General features: G+C 34.7%; 1 protein-coding gene across 1 annotated transcript; it reads left to right on the forward strand.

The window, feature by feature from the left end:
* Positions 1 to 250: 250 nt before the first annotated feature.
* On the forward strand, positions 251 to 10,594 carry LOC139902783 (non-specific phospholipase C3-like). The gene is made up of 5 exons (XM_071885394.1): positions 251 to 705; positions 861 to 1,019; positions 2,326 to 2,735; positions 9,777 to 9,947; positions 10,183 to 10,594. The coding sequence occupies exons 1-5, from the start codon at positions 257 to 259 to the stop codon at positions 10,524 to 10,526; spliced, it is 1,533 nt and encodes a 510-aa protein (XP_071741495.1). The 5' UTR covers positions 251 to 256; the 3' UTR covers positions 10,527 to 10,594.
* Positions 10,595 to 21,142: the final 10,548 nt, after the last annotated feature.

Below are 21,142 nucleotides of genomic sequence, written 5' to 3' on the forward strand. Positions count from 1 at the left end.
CTCGAAGTCATTGCAGGCGAACCTCCGTAACCATGAATGGATAACTGTAGATGCCTGGAATCGAACCCATGACCCCACTATAGAAGGCAGGGTTATAACCATAACCACCCACCACATTCATGGTTGACATCCCTACTTTATGAAGGAAAAAAAAAAAATGCTTCTTTTAAAGCTTAATTACTACGGAGTACTAATTATCATATAGTTTCATATTCTCAGCTTTCACCAAAGTACCAAACCATACTTAATTACAATAATGGAATCTCCAATAAAAACAATAGTAATATTAGTTCAAGAAAACAGATCATTTGATCATATGTTAGGATGGATGAAATCCATCAACACCGAAATCGACGGTGTAACCGGAAACGAATCCAACCTATTATCCACCACAAACCACCAATCGCAACGCCTTTTCCACACCAACAAGGCCGGATTCATTCAACCCGATCCTGGTCACTCTTTCGAAGCTACATATGAACAAGTCTTCGGAGTAGAATGGTCCGAATCAAGTCAAGCTCAAAATCGAACCCCCACAATGGATGGGTTCGCACAACAAGCTGAAAACGTCCAACCCGGTTTGTCTGAGGTGGTCATGAGTGGGTTTGACCCTGATTCATTGCCCGTTTACAAAGAGTTGATTTCAGAGTTTGCGGTTTGTGATAGGTGGTTTTCGTCCATTCCCACTTTGACCCAACCAAACAGGTTGGTATATTCCATTTTACAACCATGCTAAATATGCCTAAATTGCATGCATGTTTATACATTAAATTACCTACATATAATAAATATGTTATGACATATATTATGGACCTAGCTTGTTTATACTTCTATTATTGTTGTATGATATGATGACACAGATTATATGTCCATTCGGCAACTTCATACGGTGCAACGACAAATGACAACAAAATGATGATTGAAGGGTACCCACAAAAGACCATATTTGAGTCGGTAGAAGATGGTGGTTTTTCTTTTGGAATATACTATCAATTACCTCCTTCAACTCTTTTTTATAGGTAATTAAATTTCTTCATTTTGTGTGGTTCTAATTCATAACTTTTATGTCTAGTAACAAACGTACAAGATGGTTTTAGTGTTTGACTTAAGGTCGGATGTTCAAAAATTACAAACATCACATTTTAATGTTGTGGAAAATGTCGAAAATGATTATTATATAACATGGTTATATTATTTGTATGAGAGTAAAAATAATCGTCCACTTAATTACTTAAAAGGAATAAAGTTTATTGCTTTACTTGTTTTACAAATGGTAGAGCCTTTTTAAAATATCCTAAGTGAAACATCATATTGAAAGACCACTAATAATCATTTTATTGATTATTTGTTTTGCCGAATAAAACATTAGAATTATCATAAACTAACAAGGCTACACCTACTCCATAAAACATTAACCTACTCTTGGCAGTGTATTCAACATTTCAACAGCTCCATAAATAAATTCAAATTATCGAATAAAATCTGATACTTGATTGGAATAAAATATTACTAATATTAAGCCTGAATTTATCTTACTTACCGTTTTTGATAGATCTTGTAGTTAAACTAGATAATTCTTTCATTAACTAAAATATAATTTAAATATGTAAAATAGTCATTGATCATATGCTAAATATGCTAAATGAAAATCACATGACATACATGCATTTCACAATAGTTTAACTAATTAATTTAATATAATATTGTAGAACGGTAGGTTTATTTTGAGTCGGAGACAGTCTCAGAGAATATATAGTATGTTATCATTATCATAGTTTTGACCCTACTTGCTTTCCCTTTTCTTTTCTAAATCTTTTTTATTTTATTTTCTATTTGTGATAACATTAACATAATATCACTAAAATAATTACCGACAGCTGTCGATATTGATGTGATACAGCCAACATGAATCACATAAGGTTTGTTTACCTCTAATTTATAAAAAATAGAAAATTAGAAAATAAGTAAATAAATAAACAAACATTGCTTCGAGATCAGCCCAAATTCCTAGCATACAGCCCATTATTAATTTTAATCAGCCCATTAATTCTTTCTACCCATCATAGTTTAAAAATGTGATACAGTCACTTGGCCTCACATTTGTCTATCAAGTCTTAACTAATATTTGAGATCATTTTCTCATAAATAAGTTGTTAAAACTGATTTTGACCATAATTACTATATATGAGTTAATTCTATAAATTTTGGAATTATCAGTAAACTATACTAGTCATATAGTTAGAACTTTTTTCACATAATTTTTTAGTCATATCATTTCATATAGTTATAATTTTTGATTCATATATATTGCCTTAAATGTGACAGAAACCTAAGAAAACTGAAATACATAGACAACTTCCATCAATTTGATCTCCATTTCAAGCACCATTGCGAGAAAGGCAAACTACCAAACTACGTCGTTATTGAGCAACGATATTTTGGGATCAAAGCTATACCTGGAAACGATGATCACCCGTCACATGATGTATCCGACGGTCAAAAGTTCGTCAAAGAAGTCTACGAAGCATTGAGATCCAGTCCACAATGGAACGAGATATTGTTTGTAATTTTGTACGATGAACACGGTGGTTTTTATGATCATGTCCCTACACCTCATGTCGACATTCCAAATCCTGATGGTCTTGTGGGTCCTCCACCTTATAATTTCAAGTTTGATCGACTTGGTGTTCGAGTCCCCGCCATCCTAGTTTCCCCATGGATCGAACGTGGGACTGGTTAGTAAAATTATTCATGTACTTTTTTTTTTTGAAAAGCAAAAATATTATTATTATTATATGGAATATTACAATACAAGTCCCTATATGCTTTTATACAATGCTATAAACGAAACGGATCAGCTGAGAAAATATGGAATAATTATCTGAACTTATGATCGGGGGAGACGTAGACTAGATAACACTACGAGGGACGAACTTGCGTAAAAGAAACAACAAGCGGGGAAGGAGGGGACAACCGTGCCGATCAAGCGACTACAAAGTTGACACACAACCAACCCATTTAATCTAACCCACATAGGCTATATAGAATAACGAAACCATCCCGATTTGAATTAAGTTATGTTAACCGACGCCTATGCGGTTTGAAGGAGGTGACACGTAAAATGACGGGTTGAGTAGCCATTGATGCCAATCGATAGGTGTTTTCTTCCGTGAACGATTTGAGATCCAGCTAAAGCTTTGAGATTGGGTCTCGGAGATTATCACAGCGGGGTTCCATATTTTTCCGGAAAAAATCTTTAAGTTCCTATGTTTCCAAATAATGTAGCACGCAATCCATTTAGCAGCTTGCCATATTGAAGAACCAATGGAATTATGTGATATGCCTTGATCCGAGATGATGGCATCATTGATGTTAGAGATACTTATGTTGTTTTGATTCCACCAATCGAGAAATTGTATCCATATTGAAGATACTTTTTGACAATTTAACAACGCGTGATCAATGGTTTCAATTTGGTGCTCACATAAGGGACATAAGATGGTGTGAAGGTCAATTCCTTTTTTATCGAGTTCGCTTCTAACCGGGATTTTTTGTTGAACGGCCCTCCATGAGAAAATGAATATCTTTTGTGGAACGAATTTGTTTTGAGGTAGTGAAAGGTTTCTAGAGTTTGTGCCGTATTTAAGCTTATTGATCAGATTTGACAGTGCTGCTGAAGTGTAGATGCCGGATGTGTCAAGGGAACATTTCCATGAGTCGGGGCGATCTGAAATAATAACAGATGTTATTAGGTTGTTGAGCTCCGTGAGATAATCCTTTGCACGACCACTAGGAGGGCGGGACCAATCCCAATTACCGATCGAGGTAGAGTTAACGTTCATTATTCTATCAGCAACAGTTGCTTCTTTGCGGGATTCCAACATGAATAGTCTATGAAATGTATCTTTTAAGCACTCAAATCCGATCCATATATCATGCCAGAAGCTTATTGATGTGCCATTTCCTATGCGCTTTGAAATCGAGGATGTGAAGGTTGTGCCTATATTGTCAGCAACTTTTCCAGCTTTAATAATCTCTTTCCAAATGGTGCGACCTGAAATGTTCCTGCATAAAAAGTTAGTATCCAACCCTCCCCCCGGCCCATAAATGCTTTTGATTATTTTTACCCATAATGCATTATCTTCGTTTTTAAAACGCCACCACCATTTACAAAGTAATGATATGTTTTTAGCAAAGAGGGACCCCACGTTTAAACCCCCACAATCGTATGGCAAAATTATTTGGTCCCATTTGATCCAATTAATTTTATTATCGTTTGAAGATCCTCCCCAGAAGAATTTCCGTCTTTTAGATTCAAGTACCTTAAGGATAGCGGATGGTGCATGAAATAAGGAGAAGTAGTATAATGGGATACTACTAAGAATTGATTTGATGGTCGTAAGTCGACCTCCGAAAGAAATAGATTTAGCAGCCCAATCTGAAAGCCTTTTGTCGAATTTCTCAACGATCGGCTGCCACGAGGAGGCGTGAGATGTGGGTACACCAATAGGAAGTCCAAGATAGGAGAACGGGGTATGACCCGCAGAGCAGTTCATGTAGCAAGCCATTTGTTCGGTTTCGGTCGTAGATGTACCTATACCGTAAAGTTTGCTTTTACGGAAGTTAACTTTGAGGCCTGAAATATTTTCAAAACATTTTAGTAGTTTGGAGATATATTTGGCGTTTCTTTTATTCCATTCGCCGAAGAAGATTGTATCATCAGCATATTGGAGGTGTGTAATATTGAGATTGTCATGTCCGATCTTTAATCCTTGCAAATGACCATTGGCTAATGCTCTTTTGACAAGTATGTTAAGACCTTCAGCAACAATGATGAACAGGAATGGCGAAATGGGGTCACCTTGTCGAATTCCCCTTTCAGGGGAAAATTCTTTGGTGGGAGAGCCATTGATTAGTACAGAAATAGATGATGACCAAAGGCATGCCCGAATGAAACCAATCCATTTTGGACCAAAACCCATGAAGTGCATGGTTTTAAATAGAAAGTCCCACTCAATGCAGTCAAATGCCTTTTCGAAGTCAACTTTAAAGATTAAACCTTTTTGTTTTTTACGTTTTAATTCATCAATTATTTCGTTTGCAATTAGGACACTATCTAGGATATTTCGACCTTTGAGGAAAGCTGTTTGTTCACTACCAATGATTTTATGAATGACCATGGCAAGGCGATTGGAGAGTATTTTGGTGAGAATTTTATAGTAGCTACCTATTAGACAGATTGGGCGATATTCATTTAATCCGATTGGGTTGGGTTTTTTCGGGACTAATGTGAAGAAAGATGCATTACATCCTTTGGAGATTTCTGAGTTTTCCCAGAACCAATCTAGAGATTTAATGAGGTCGGTTTTAATCAGTTCCCAATGTTTTTTAAAGAATCTCATGTTGAAACCGTCCGGCCCAGGAGCTTTAGAGCTATCGCAATTACATATGGCTTCCCATATTTCTTTTTCGTTAAATTTAGCTTCTAGGAGTTGATTGTCCAAGGAAGAAATGTATTCAAGATGTGAAACATGATCGAAAGGGCATTCGTCACGTAAGTGTTTGGATCGGAAGATGTTGTTAAAATAGGAATATGCTTCTTGTTTTATTAGATTAGGATCTTCAGTCCATGTACCATTAATTGAAAGCCCGTGGATGTTGTTTTTACTTGTTCTTCTTTTGATATAGTTATGAAAGTATTTCGAATTTTCATCACCCTCAAGCGCCCATTTGATTCTAGATTTTTGTTTAAGCATGTTTGTTTTCTTTTTTTCTTTGACGATGTGATGCATTTTTTCATCGATCCATTTTTGTTTTTCAGTTTCGGATAAAGGTCTAGTTTCGGCGGTTTGTTCCCAATTATTACATTCAGTAAGATGATCACGTATTTGGGAGTCTAAGTTATCAAGTTGATTACTATGTTTTTTAAGTTCTAATTTAACGTTTTTTAGTTTGTTACGGAAAATGCAGTCAGGCCTATTCCCACTAATTGGGATCAACCAAGCCTTTTCTATGATGGTGTCGGCATCTTTTAAATCTAGCCATGTGTCAAAGACACGTATTGGCTTAGGGCCAGAATCGAGGAGGTTATTTCTTAGGATAATGGGACAGTGGTCAGAAAGGTCCCGATCAAGAGTTTTGGAGGATGTGTTGGGCCAGATAGTGAAGATGCCATCGGAAATGAGGAATCGGTCAAGTTTACTAAACTTCATTGTTTTTTCACAAATCCTTGTGAACCTTTTACCGCCTAAAGGAAGATCAATTAATCCAGAGTTATTTATAAAGTTATTAAAATTATCTGCCCAATTTTGATTATACTCTGTGTTCATGCGTTCTGTTTTGTTTCTTACTTCGTTGAAGTCACCAAAAACAATGTGTGGGATATTAAGGGAGTTAGTAAGGGATGAGAGTTCGCTCCAAAGTCTAAGTTTTTTTGAATGGGAATGGGGGCCATAAACATTAATGAAGGCAATTTCAGAGTCATGACCCGCCCACGTGCCACAAATTGCAAGAAAGAATTCACCCTCAATAGCATAGTTGAACGAAAAGATATTAGTATCCCAAATAGTTAGGATACCTCCGGAAGCACCATCCGAATCCTTTTGGACGAATTTAAAATCAGAATTACCCCAGAAAGATTCAATGGTGTTGTCACGTGTTTGGCCGCATTTGGTTTCCTGGAGGCCTAGAATTGATGGTTTTTCTTTATAGCAAATACGTTTAAGCCAGCTTATTTTACCCGTTTGTCCAATACCCCGAATATTAAGAGAAATCGTACACATGAGAAAAAACTTACAGAATCGATGTGACGGAGGTGGATTCATGGGTTGTTGCGACGAATCCCGATGCTTTTCCCGAATTCGAACGTATCCAAGCTTTTGCTAGAGGTAGAACCTGTCTTTTTAGTCTTTTTGTTATGTACCATGTCCATATGAGATCCCTTCGAGAAGTAGGATGTGCTACCACCACCGTTAGACGAGGACTTACAACGTTTAGCCAGTTGAGAGATTCTAAGCTTTTGGCCACTTCTAGCTAGATGTTTGATGTAAAGCATATTGGATCTAGGTCTTTTAAAATCTGGGTTTTGAGAGGTGTTTTTTGACTTAATGATAGGTTTGGCGATGGTGCTAGAAATTTTTCTCTTTTTAGAAATTTCTTTACCCGTATAAAGTAAAGGTTCGAGGTTGAAAGGATCGGAATTTGTTTGTTGTGTAGCGTTAGGGGCAGGCATAAAATTTAATGGAGAGTTGGATTGAGGGTTTAAAGGGGTAGTACAGGGGGTGTCGTTTGTGGTATGGTGAGGGAGGGTTTCGGGAACAGAATCTGCATGTTCTTGTGTCACTATTGGTGAGCATAAATCATTTGTTAGAATGTGTTGAGGTGAGCTGTCCATATTAGATTTACCCGAGATGTGGCTAGGTGTAACAGGGGTATCATTTACATGATTCGATGGGCCGTTAATAACAGTCTTGGGCTGCGGGATTGCAAGGGTATCCTCTCTTGGTGGGCTTGGGGGGGTATTGGTGGTAATGGGCTGCGTGATTACAGTGGACTCCAAAGGGATGGTTTTTGGTTTTGGTTGATATGAGGTGGTATTATATGGCCTTGCTGTATTAAAATCAGGAATAGGAGGTGGTTCAATTGGATCAGTTTCATTCGATGGGCTAGTTTCTTTTGTAGAGCTAGTATTATTTAAAACAGTTTCGGGATTGGAAGGATTATGGGTGTGAGGGTTTGTGGTGTCAAAGTGGTTGATGGGTTTCGATATGCTAGGAGATTGGAGAGATTGGTTATCGGCATTATTATTAAAGGGACGAGTATCCATTCGTTTAGAGGAATTAGAGGAGGTTTGGTGAGGAGGCGTGGGATCGTGGTTGTTGTTACGGGTGGTCTTTTCAGCGTTTCCTTCAACTCGATTTTCACAATCCAAGTGGGACTCTTCGTCAGAAATGTGATCGTCCGAAAGAATTTCATCATCCCAATTCGATGAATTATCGATATCACCATAAGTGTTAAACATAGAAAAGTTTTGAACTTCAATGATGTAAGCCTTAGATTGATTGACGTCACCGGGGTTGATAATAACTTGGCCGTTTATCGGTGAGAAATTGTTTGTTTTGATAATTACCGAGCCATGCGATAAATCTTGGTTGTTCTCATTGGTTATAGAGCAATTAAACGTTTCAATTACCTCGCCCCAATTTTTTGCTATGTCAATGAATGTGGATTCTAACCAACAAGTAATAGGTACCCCGAATATGTTAACATAAACAAGTCTACCAGAGGTTTTGTAAATTTCGGGATCCCATGGGTTTATATCTTCAAGCCATTTCCATAATGGGTGTTCCGAATTGTTAATCAAGTCTAGGGCCGGGTTGGGTTCCTCAAATATAAGCATTAGATCATGCCCGCCCAGGTATTTGATAGTAAACCCACCAAGGTTTTCACTTTCACATATTTCATTAAAATATTCAAGGAATTCAAGATCTTTAACTTTGGCAATAACCGCTTGACCAAGTATTTGGATAAGATCATCATTAGAATTTACCTTAATCGAGGGGATGCCGTAGTTTGTAGCCTGCTTGTTTAGGACCACTTCTTTGAAATTCCTTTCGTCTACAGGTGAGTTAAATGCAACCTTAACATTGTTCCTAGAACCCGATTTTGCATTGTTAGGCTGTGGAGCTTGTTTCTTTCCTTCGGGATCACGGGCCTTGTATACTTTGAGTAAATTGTCACCCGCAACAATGAGACTTAGTCTCCTCGCAAGAGAATCTTTGTGGTAATCTGGAACGTCTAAGAATCTAACAAAACCAAACTTCCTTCCGTTTTTTAAGGTCTTCCTGGGGATGTAAACCTCGTGGATATTGCCATATTTTTTGAAAACATCCCATAAGTCCGTTGAACACCAGTGTTCGGGAAAGTTGTGGAAGAGGTATGAAGTAATTCTAGACTTGTCGATCGGTTTTGGCAATTGATTTGTTTTAGAATTATTCGCATCTGGAAAAGGCTTGCCATAACGATTGATAAGGTTGGTGGCTGATTCCCGTATTTTGAAGTTGTTGTATAATTGATTGTAGGATGAGTTTAACCTTGTCGAGTGATGATTGAGACCAGATTTGGATCGGACAAGGTGGGTTGGATTCTGCTGGTTATTGTAATTAGGGTTAGGGTTTTTTGAAGGTGAGTTTTGCTTATTATGATCAATTTTAACCCAAATACCCTGATTGATAGGCTGATATCGGATATGCTTGTTATCAACAAAGAAAGATTGTTTCGACTGGGATTGGTTGTTCGATGCTTTTGGTGTAAAAGGGGATGTCGGTATGTTTGACATGATAAAAGAGTATTTCAAATAGAATAGCACGTAGAAGAAGAAAACAAAAACAGAAATTAGAATCAAAAAATCGAAAGCAGAATGTTTAGATTAGGGTTTCTAACCAAGAAGAAGATGAACAGACATGAAGGAGAGAGCGTCATGGGAGAGAGCCGTTGAAGAATATTAATCCTTCATGAAAGTTGCTCCACATCAACCATTAAACACTCGATCATCATCAATTAATGCTGAAACATCACAGAATTCTGCAATTAAATTGTTGACTACGAAGAACACTACGTTGACTTTCAGATCTGGAGCTCTATGATGTTGTGATTGTTGTTGTTGTTGTTGTTCTTAAAAGTTTGATTAACAAAAATTATTCATGTACTATTTTTAAAAAATTTATATAAATTTAGTTAAACTATTAAACTTGTGTTTGGTAATCATTAATTTGCAGTGTTTCATAGGCCAACAGGGCCATACCCTTCATCAGAGTTCGAACATTCATCTATTCCTGCAACTGTTAAAAAGATTTTTGGTTTAAAATCGCCTTTAACAAAACGTGACGAGTGGGCCGGCACTTTTGAAGGCGTTGCAAGCAGAAGTACTCCAAGAACCGATTGCCCAGGTATATATACAGATTGGTTCAGCTAAAAATAATATTATTATAAAAGAGTAAAAACACTTGTAATATATCAAAAAATTTCCCTAAAAGGGTGACATGTATTGTATCTAAAAGTTTATCTTATAAATATGAAAATCGTATCGATTTTTTGTTTATTTTATATAACGTGAAAATTGTATCACAACATGTAAGTTATCAACTTGCTAGCTAAGTTAGTAAAGTGTCTTTTATTACACAGTTATTTTGCCGGACCCTAAGAAAATGCGAGAAAGTGAGCCAGATGAAAATGAAAAACTAAGCGAGTTTCAACGAGAGTTGGTTCAACTAGGGGCTGTTTTAAACGGAGATCATAAAAAGGACACATTCTCTCTCAATTTCGTCGAGAATATGACTGTAACTGAAGGTGCAACTTATGTGGAAAACGCTTACAAGAAGTTTTGTGATGATTGTGAACAAGCCAAAAGGGATGGCAAAGACGAGTCTCACATCGTTTGTCTTGTTGAGGAACCAACTTCATCTTCAAAAAAAATATCCAAGTCATTTACTCAGAAGTTGTTTTCGTGCTTAATTTGTAAAAATTAGCACTGTACGCTTTTTAAGTTTGTAATGACGATTGCCATTGTTTCTTATTGCTTGAATTTGTTTTCTGAACTATGTATCATATCAATATGTATTACAGTTATGATGACCCTCATTTTCCCATTCATGTTTCTACTGTTCTACTATTAGGACTTTTTGTACTCATAAACTTTATTTAACAAAGCGTTGATTAAATACATTAGTAATTTTTTTATCAACACTTCCTGTCGAATAAAGGTTTATGCATTTTGTGATTTTTTTTTTTTATATAAACTATATGAAATATTAAAATGATAACAATTTATATAAATTAAAAACTAATAAGAACTAAGTGAAAATTAATAAAAGACAAGGACTAAAATGTATATGATTAAAATTAATTTAAAAAAAATAAAATAAATATATATATACTTATATGAGTGGTCATGAGTATACAGTGGCGGATCTAGGATTGGTAGTCAGTGGTGTCCCGTGCAATCACTGGGTATAATATAGGTCCGCCCCCTGTGAGTATAGATTGAAAGTTATACAACACACCAAAAGAATATGTACTCCATGTTACCAGTTATAAATGTGGATACATGTTTAATTGGCCAACCTAAATAATAAATAAATAATATATAAACCAAAAATTATAAATAAAATAAATATTATAATTAATTAAATAAAACAGAAAATAATATATAGAATTTCCATTGTGATCAGTAGGTGTGAACATGAATCTACGAAGATGTACATGATGTACATGTATTAATTAATATTAACAATATAACTAACTATTCTTATATAATTAACAAAAAAATTTACCTTAAGAATAGGCTATAATATTTGATTGTTATCAAAATTTAATCGTGATCTTTCCTCCATAATAATCACTAACAAACATCCTAAACAACCATGAATTATCCCAAAATTTGTGAAATCCAAGTCCCACTCTAACCCAAACTCTTAGCCTATAAATAAAGCCTCAACATCACCAATTCATTCACCACAATTAAATCTCTGTTGCTGTTTTCTGTTGACTCCCAAACCCACAAACAAGTCAACTTCAGTCGACTACAAACCCAAACCGAAACACATTCGGTTCTTGTTCTTCCCGAGCACGAACCGTCAAACCCACATCATCTCACACGATCAAACCAAGCTATTTCGGCCGATCACTTTCTGTTGCTACTGCTCGCGACTTGCTGTCGAACCCGGAACCCACAAATCCCACTCGATCGTCTCTTACGTTCAACCCGAAGGTACTAACCGAAACTTAATTTTTTTTACTTTAATATTTATACTCCACTAATTGTGTATAAAAGATGGTTATGAATATAAATAGCATGTTACGTAGTAGTGTGAGCAGGCTAAATAAATAAAAGAATTAAAAAAAAAAGAAATTTTGAGTACTCTGTTTCTTCAAACACGTTCAGATACAAGAATGGGGAAGAAGAAAGAATTAATTGCAGTTACCATTTAACCCCCTGATTTATGTCTATAGTTTCAAAATAGATAAATATATTTCTATAGTTACAGTTTACCCCCAACCCCATGACTACATATGAATTTATTTATAAATTTTAATCAAAGAAAAAAAAAAGAAATACTTTCTGTACGTCCAAATTCATGAAGTGAATTTTTGATTTTACAACATTAACCCTCAAAGTATGTACAATGTTACAACAATAAATTAAAAGAATATTATTTTTACAATTTACCCCCTGAAATCTATATCATTTTATAACGTTATGAATTAGGATACGAGAACATTGAGATTAGGAGTAAAATTTATTAAATATTATGAACGGATAAAAGTGGTGCAGTTTACTCCTTAAGGCGTACGAAATCTAAAACGATAACCTTAAAACCTTAATAACAATATCTCTAAATACATGAAAAAAAAATATAATAAATAATTAATATTTATTTATTATAAAACTTAATAACATTATATATATATAGCAAGATAAAAGGCGTAAACTTTATTTAGTACATATTATTTATAACGACTTTACTAATTATTATATAATAACAACGTTAAAAAAATACAAACTTTATTATAAAACGATAAGTATAAAGAATATGTGGATAAACACGATTACTTATATTAAAATCATATGGGATATATACGATAATCATAATTATATTACGATAAACATACAACTTTAATAAGATGATAAAATAATAATTATGATTAGTATGATGATTATGATATATGTATGATATGAATTAGTAACATAAAATTATGATTAAAGAGTATATGTATATGTATCATGTAGGTGTATATATATATATAACACATGTCATGATAAGATTACATAATGAAGGTTGATTAATTAAAAGTAATTAGAGTAATAATAATAATATGACTTGTAAACTTATCTATATGGTAACACCTTAATTACACTAAGTTATATTATCACCTATATATGTAATTATTAAGTACATTAATAATTCGTTGTATTATACACCTATAACGTGAAAAGTTATAATCAAAAGATAACGTACGATTTATACGAACCTCACCGCTACTTGTGGCCTAGGGTGATCCTTGTTGCCATTATGGGACGCTTGTGGATCTCGAATGCCAAGACTTAGATTCTGGTCAAGAGATCCTGGGCCGCTCGGTAACAATAGATCATTCGAGTGACTTGCGTGTTAGAAACGAAGTTTGGGCGAGATTGTACAACATCTTTGTTAAGGATTATAACCCGAACATTCTTAAGCTAGAAACTTACTATAAGTGGAAGCTTTCCATAAATAGTAGGTTTCCAAATATAGAAACTTTTGAGAAATAATAACTTTTCTCGAAAACCGTCACTGTTAATATAGTTTGCTATATTAATAAACAAACTTTATGTCTATTAGACATTAACTAATTAAACATTATATCTCTAGGTTGAGATCTCCGTGTTCAACATTCCGATCATATAACTTGCGTGGAATATCTATCTGCTATTAAGGTGAACTTCATAGCCCATCTTTTTACTATTTCTTAACTGTTTTATAACTTTGGGGTGAGACACATGCTTGATTTCAAACTGTTTTACGCTTAGACGCAAGTACTCAAACTTTACTTTGATTAGTTCAAACTGTTGCTAACATGCTTTGATTCATGCTTAATCCCTACCATGATATCGTTAATTGCTATGTATAAAGGCAAGCTTAGTTATTGTGATAGCGCTATTGAGGGTGACGTCTCTATCCGGATGACCGCTGGTCAATGGATACATAATAACGATGAACGACACGAACGTGATGTGTTTAGGGTAACTAATGGTTAGTATCGATATCATATACACCAGCACTACTACCGAACTGATTAAACCGCTTATTTAAATCTTGTGGTCTAAAAACTTGTTATAATTATTAAACCTATGTTGTTCACTCAACCATTTTTGGTTGACACTTTTAAGCATGTTTTGTCTCAGGTACTTAGATACTTTGCTTCCGCTGTAGAACTCTACTGTTACATAGAAGTCAAGCCGAGCACCGAGACCAGAGTTAACATTCGCGTCAATGGCGATTTTGGCGGGGTGTTACAACAGTAATTTATTATTATTATTATTATTATTATTATTATTATTATTATTATTATTATTATTATTATTATTATTATTATTTTTTGCCAGGGAATAAAAGCACATCCAACTTCGTAGAGATGTCTACAATTAAAACTTCTATACATTTTGTAAAAGTACGTTGGATGCCAAAAGGTTGTTAAGCAACATGCAAACATCCATATTTGATTTTTGAACACTTTATGAAAAAACAGATGAAAAGCACATGCATCCGATTGTGGGATGTATTCGTACAAGTCAAACTAATCTATTATCCCGTGCTCCGTATTTGATTCTCTCCATCCCATATTTTCCATATTCCATATATACAAAATTAAAATTTGACAAAAAACCATTTCACATTCACACCTCTTTAACACCAAACCTAATATATCTCTCTGTTTCTCAATTTATGCCGCCGCTGACAGGTCCTTACACCGCCACCTACGGTCGCCAGCAACCCACACCGCCATGAAAAAATTCAGCCAAGGTCGCAGCCCTCTCCAACACGTTTTTTCTAGATTTGGATTGCGGTGGTGGTTCGCTTGCCTATGGTGGTGGTCGCCAGAAGCCATAACCCGGCGGTCTGACTATGGGTGACGTATTTGCGCGTGAGAGGACCAACGCCGATGTAACTTGGCTTGTTGTGTTCAGAAATTGAATACGAGTTTAACTTAATGGGGGTGGTGGTGAGTTTTCGGGTTTTAGTTTGAGGATGAGAGAAAATAGAAATCTAGAGATATTTGATTCAGAACGACAATTGGAAAGGTTAATGAAAGTATTGGAGGAAGAAGAAGCTGTTACGAATGCGGTTGGATGGTGGTGGTGGTGGTGGTGAAGGTGATTAGGTGAAGAGGTTCGGTATCCGTTTTATACAAAAGGGTCTTCGGCTCAGGCCCACGCCAATTATTGAAAGGTTTAAAATTAAATATGCGGCAATCTTAAAAGCAGAGAGTAAACAGATGGATTGGTATTGGTAGTTGACACATGATCAAATTGAGGACTTGCTACACATGAAAGGAGGCTTTGACGGCTATTTTTTATTATTACCTAGTACTATATTTTTTTTTTTTTCTCTTATCTACGATTGTTATTGCATGTGACCAGATTGGTGCAGTACATGAATTGAGGATAAAAATAATACTCCGTAATATACAGAGGTAGGTAGAGGCGTAGAGGTTACGAACTTATTTTTAAAAGAAAAGAAGAAAAAACAAATTATACAAGAAGATGATGTTGCCTTTGAACGGAAAGTTACGGCTGGTACCGGTAGGGTTTGATGGTAGGCAAATTAGGGTTTTTGACGGAAAATAAAAAAGAAGTGGTTCCACCAGGATCATATGGCTCGGATACCATGTTATAGAATGAAACTCCGTGAATAATATTTTATTGATCTGTATTTATAGACACTACATAAAAACCCTAGAAATCTAATGGACCCAAGCCCACATATTGGACTTGGGCCAAACTAATATGTCTAACATGCGATTGCGAAAGATTCCGTTGTGAAAGTTGCACTGAAATTAATTGGGCGTTGGAGAATGCAACTAGGTATGGTTTAGATTGTAATGAAATTGGGGATGATTGGCCTCTTTGAGGGTGTTTGTTTTCTTGTGATGGAAAGTACCTTGCTACCTGGTATGTGTCTTTTACTTTGGTTGCATTTGCATATGTATTAGCAACTGGTAGTATATATATGTTATAGAGGTTATGAATGTTGATTTGGACCGCTTAGCTCGTGTTGCTTTCCATCCTTCAGGGAATTATGGAACATATAGTTTTATATACTTTTTCTAGACTTTGCATGATCGTCAAGTCGAATAACTGCTCAAAATTGGTTCATGTCAAGACATGTCAATTTTGGTTCTGCTGGGGTGGGTTGGGTACGGTTGAGCCTAACAACTTTAGTACATTTATACATCTTCTATATACATATAATTAATGTGTAGTTATTGTCAGAAAGATATTATAAACATAATAATATAAGGAGGTAAAATACAAAAAAAAAAAAACTGACATTGGACAACATAAAAGTTAGCTTATAACTTCGATTTGACAAATTTGACCGGTTTAAGATATATCGCAATACAAATCAATCAATTTGTAGTTAGAGGGCTGAAAGTGCCATTTTCATTTTTTCTTTACTTTGCTCATCATCTTTTGTCAAGCACAAGCTAATTCATGATTTTTTTCAGTTTGTTGGTATTCGTTTTTCTCCAAATGGGTATCATCTAGTAACAGGGTGTGAAGATAATATATGTAGAATTTGTGATTTGAGGAAGAAGAGGTCATTGTACACAATTCTGGCCCATGCAAATCTGATTTCTCAAATTAAGTTTGAGCCTCGAGAGGGATACTTCATGGTAACTGCTTCTTATGATATGATTGTGAAGGTAACCTAATTCGTCTTGTAGTAATTTATCTGTTAGCATTATTAATGTACGCATAAATGTTAAATGTATCTATCTATTATTGATTATGTGTATCAGGTATGGTCATCTAGAGATTTTCTGGCCACGAGGCTAAAGTTACATTTGTTGATGTAGCTTCAGGTAAGCTCCAAATCTTTGATCTCGTTTTGTGCATTATATTATATGTATATTTATATTTATATTTATATACACACACCCGAAAACAGTTGTCCATTTTGATGCATTATGGATTACATGATTTAATGAAGAGCTAATATTTTTTCAAGGTCAATTGGAAATGGGTTAGGCTGAAAGTCCCTCAAACTATATTTAAAATGCCTCTTCAGAATTTTCTACAAAGAAGATACCTAGTTTTGTCACATAAGACGCGCTCATCGTTTATTTAACTTCATGAGTTGGACGAATGACATAACACGATACAGAGTTATTTGTGACTTGAAAAACATAACACGAAACAGAGCGCTAAAACCATATTATACTCTTTGAGTGGTGCAAAACCTAATGTCAGGAGCACTATCATCCGATCAAAATTTTTGTTGACATACCTGACAATAAGAATAAATAAATAATCAAAAACATCTATAAAAAGTCAAAAATAATATATTACAAATCCATACATACTCATCATATAGTCTCTAACCTTCTGATTAACTTTTGCGATTCCTGAGCTACAAATAAATAATTATAGCAAAAACATCAATCTAATGAACTGTTGAGAGCTACAAATAAACGATTATAGCAAAAACATAAACCTAATGAACTGTTAATAGGAATCCGCACTCATTTTGGTGGAAACAAGCTAAAATGTATTAAAGTTATGGAACAATTTATCGAGTAACACTTAACAAATACGGAGTATATACAAAGTACATGTCTATAATAACACATTAATCCTCATTTTTTTGAATAATCTAATAAAAACATGAAAAAGAAAAGAAGTAATAACTGTCATTACCAACAAACTTTAGATTGCTGTAATTGAACGCCGCAAACAATCCAAGATTATGCACCGTCATAATGAAAGCAAACGGACCAAGGACCTCCGTAAATACCGTAGCACATGTGGTGATGAAAATCTCTATCATTTGAGTGAAAGCAGGTGTTTCAAGTGTTTGTTCATAGATTCTGAATGCGGAGCCAGTAAACTCTCTATGTTTCATTAGATTGTTTACTTCGGTAGCGACAGAGGGTTCATTGATGATGGGTAAATGTAAGATCCGAGGGAAGTTTGTTACGTTTGGGTAGGCACTAGTTAAACCCGCTTTTCGAAGTTCGGTGCCGGAGATTCTCATCGCGATGTTTCGTTTAGACAAAATTGATCGGATATTTGGAGTTGCCATTTTGTGTGACTGTGTGAGAGGTGAGAGAGAAAGTAAGACGATACTGAGGATGATATCATGAGATGCTATACATATATGTTGTAGGTTATATACATAGTTTGTATCTGACAGAGAAAAATGTGCGTCTATACCCTAGCTAATAGCCACTAAGTAACTACTAATTCATTCATTTTCTTTTTATTTTTGTATTTTATATATTTTATATTTAATATCTATATTTATTTATCCTATTTATTTCTTATGCATCTTGATTTATTGGTTCTATTTTATATTTATATGAATATGAATATATGAATACTAAATAGAATTAGTAAATATTCAACATCAAATGCATAGAATTTAAATACAAAACAATAAGAAAAAGAATGAAAAAGTAGCTAGTTTGTGGCTACTGGCTAGGTTATAGACACATAATATTCTCTGTCACCTAAAACCTATATATATATATATATATATATATATATATATATATATATATATATATATATATATATATATATATATATATATATATAACCTGTATTCATATCATCCTCACTATAGTCTTACATTCTCTGACACATAGTCACACGAAATGGCAGCTCCATTTACCCTATCAATTTCATCCAAACGATACATCACGATAAGAATCCCCGTTGTTGGAGTTTGAATAGCCCGTTTAATTAGTGCATACTCAAACATAACAAACGTCCTCATTTGACATTTACCCATCACCAATGAACTCTCTGTCGATGCCGGAGTAAACAATTAGATGAAATGTGGAGAGTTCACTTGCTTCGTGTTCAAAATCTTTAAACAAACACTAGAAGCATCAGCTTCCGCTCATATGATGGAGATTTTCATCAATGCATGTGTTACGGTCTTTATGGAGGTCCTTGGTCCTTTTGCTGCCATTATCGTTGTGTATAATCTTGGACTATCGGCGGAGTTCAGTTACATCGATCCGAAGTTTGTTGGTACGACGACCTTTATTACTTCTTTTACATTTTTAATTAGATGAGGATTAATGTGTTACTATGTGACATGTACTATGTATATACTTCATATTTGTTCATTGTTGCTTGATAATTTTTTCATAACTTTAATGTATTTTTTCTTATTTTCTACAAAATAAGTGCGGATTCTTATCAACACTTCATTAGGTTCTTGTTTTTGCCATAATTGTTTACTTGCAGCTCAAGAAATTGCAAAAGTTAAGGAGAAGGTTAGAGACTACATGAAGGGTATCTACCCATATCTAGCAAGGTTTTCTCGGGGTTTTTGCTTGGTTGCAATATCCTGAAGTTTTCTCCTAACGCGTGTAGGAAGTGAGCAAGACATGTTATTATCGGATATGATCGGGTGGGTGGCTTATGGCCTCCGTCAGTGACCTTAATATTGTTGTTCAAAACAAAAAAAAGGTATGTCCAATAAATTTTTCGATCGGATGATAATGCTGCTGACATCGGGCTTTGCACTACTCAAAGAGTATAGTCAAAGTTGGAGAACTCGGGGACATCTCGGTCGGAGGTTTTTGGGGAGTTCTCGACAAGTCGGGAAGAACTCAGATTCTCACTAATGCTGACTTTTTAGTTTTTTTAGTATAAATATATATAAATGCTGACATAATATATATTTTAGTGTACAATTAAATTATATTCAAAAAATATCTATAGTATCATATAAATCTCTAAAATGATGATGTCATAGATAAGTATTATCCAAGCTTAAAAAGAAATTCAAAAATAAAGAAAGAGTGTAACGACCCGACTTTTTCCGACTCGCTTTTGTGCTTTGTGCCTTCACGAAACTGCGTATATGTGCGTACTGAGCTAGTTTATGCTCTGGGATCTTATTTAATGATTAATTACTCTCATTAATATCTTACAACGTGCTATTAAGTGTGTAATCACTTAACTTGATCCCCGAAAGCTTTTATGACCGTTGGTGTCACTTGACGTTTGAAACGAGCTATGTATTTCGGTACACGTTTAACTTTGGTCATAATCGGAATATTATGACTACGAAACACTAATTGTTATTTTATAATAATAATTACTTGGGTTTTTGGATGCTTAATTACGCTTAGTAATTTACTAGAGCACACTAGTTAGTCTTGTTAGACTTTCTACCTTGTTGGACTTTAGCCCACCCTACACTAGCTAGTGGACTATTTAATTAGCCCAATTATAATAAGTTAGTGACCCATAATAATGAAAGACAAATGCCCATTTATTAGAGGGAACATACTAGCATTTTTGTAAAGCATTATCCTTAATGTTGCATGAGATCCTAACATAAGCACCAACTTTAGACAACCATTAACCAAAAAGCAAAAGTTGGTCCCCCTTGTCCCCTCCCAAAGGCTACGGTTTTGGAGCCTCCCCACCACCCTCATTTCCTATAAATACCAAGCTATTTCCTCACAATTCACATTTGCTCTCATTTACAAATCACACACACTTACTCTCTAATTCTCTCTTTAGTCTTTCTCACTCTAAAAAGTGTAAGTTTTAAATTTTCTTCTTCTTCTTTTCTTCTTCATAAATTCGATATCATCATCATCATTTAATGGATCTAGCTTTTAGCTTTTGATCTTGTTATATCTTGTAGATTCAAACTTGGATTTGAATCCTTCAAGAACATGAAAGATTCAAGCTTTCTAGCTTGGAATCTTCATTTAATTGTTAGATCTAGCTTGTGATTTCTTTGTTTTGTTATAAAGATCAAAACTTGTGTTTATGATCTTCATGTATCTTAAAGATCCAAGCTTTATGCTTCAAGATCTTCAAGAACACTAAAGATTCAAGCTTTCTAGCTTAGGGTTTCATTATTATGTTAAAGATCTTAGCTTTTTAACTTATGGTCTCATTACTTTCATTATTTTGTTAAAGATCTTAGCTTTTTAGCTTATGGACTCATTAATCTTATAAAGATCCAAGCTTTCTAGCTTAGGGTTTTCTTAATACTTGAGATCTAAGTTATTATTGTAGATCTCACTTACTTGGAACCTTTTTGTGTTTGTTGTGATGATAAAGATCAAGTCTTCATCATCATATATGATGGAGATGCATAAACTTGTGTAAAATGGACAAAGGTTGAAGCTTTATTGGATCTATGCAATAAAGAGGCAATCTTGACGTTCAAAACTTGTAGAATGATAGATTTTACTCTTAGTTGTGTATTGATGGTTGAACCTTGGTCAAAGTGATGCTAAAACATCAACGAGTTGTACACTTGAAGCTTACAAGCATCAAGGATGAGAACCGTGATGAGCATCAAGCACCAAGAATCTCACTGGAGCACTTGTTTTCTGTTTTTAG

The sequence above is a fragment of the Rutidosis leptorrhynchoides genome, chromosome 3 (assembly GCF_046630445.1).
Source record: "Rutidosis leptorrhynchoides isolate AG116_Rl617_1_P2 chromosome 3, CSIRO_AGI_Rlap_v1, whole genome shotgun sequence".
Classification (NCBI taxonomy): Eukaryota; Viridiplantae; Streptophyta; class Magnoliopsida; order Asterales; family Asteraceae; genus Rutidosis; species Rutidosis leptorrhynchoides.

What these genes read in the sequence shown, in the direction of transcription:
- LOC139902783 (XM_071885394.1), top strand. Translation starts at nt 257, where the DNA reads ATGGAATCTCCAATAAAAACAATAGTAATATTAGTTCAAGAAAACAGA. An exon ending in ACTTTGACCCAACCAAACAG is followed by an intron (nt 706 to 860) that starts GTTGGTATATTC and finishes ATGATGACACAG; the next exon opens with ATTATATGTCCATTCGGCAA. An exon ending in CCTTCAACTCTTTTTTATAG is followed by an intron (nt 1,020 to 2,325) that starts GTAATTAAATTT and finishes TAAATGTGACAG; the next exon opens with AAACCTAAGAAAACTGAAAT.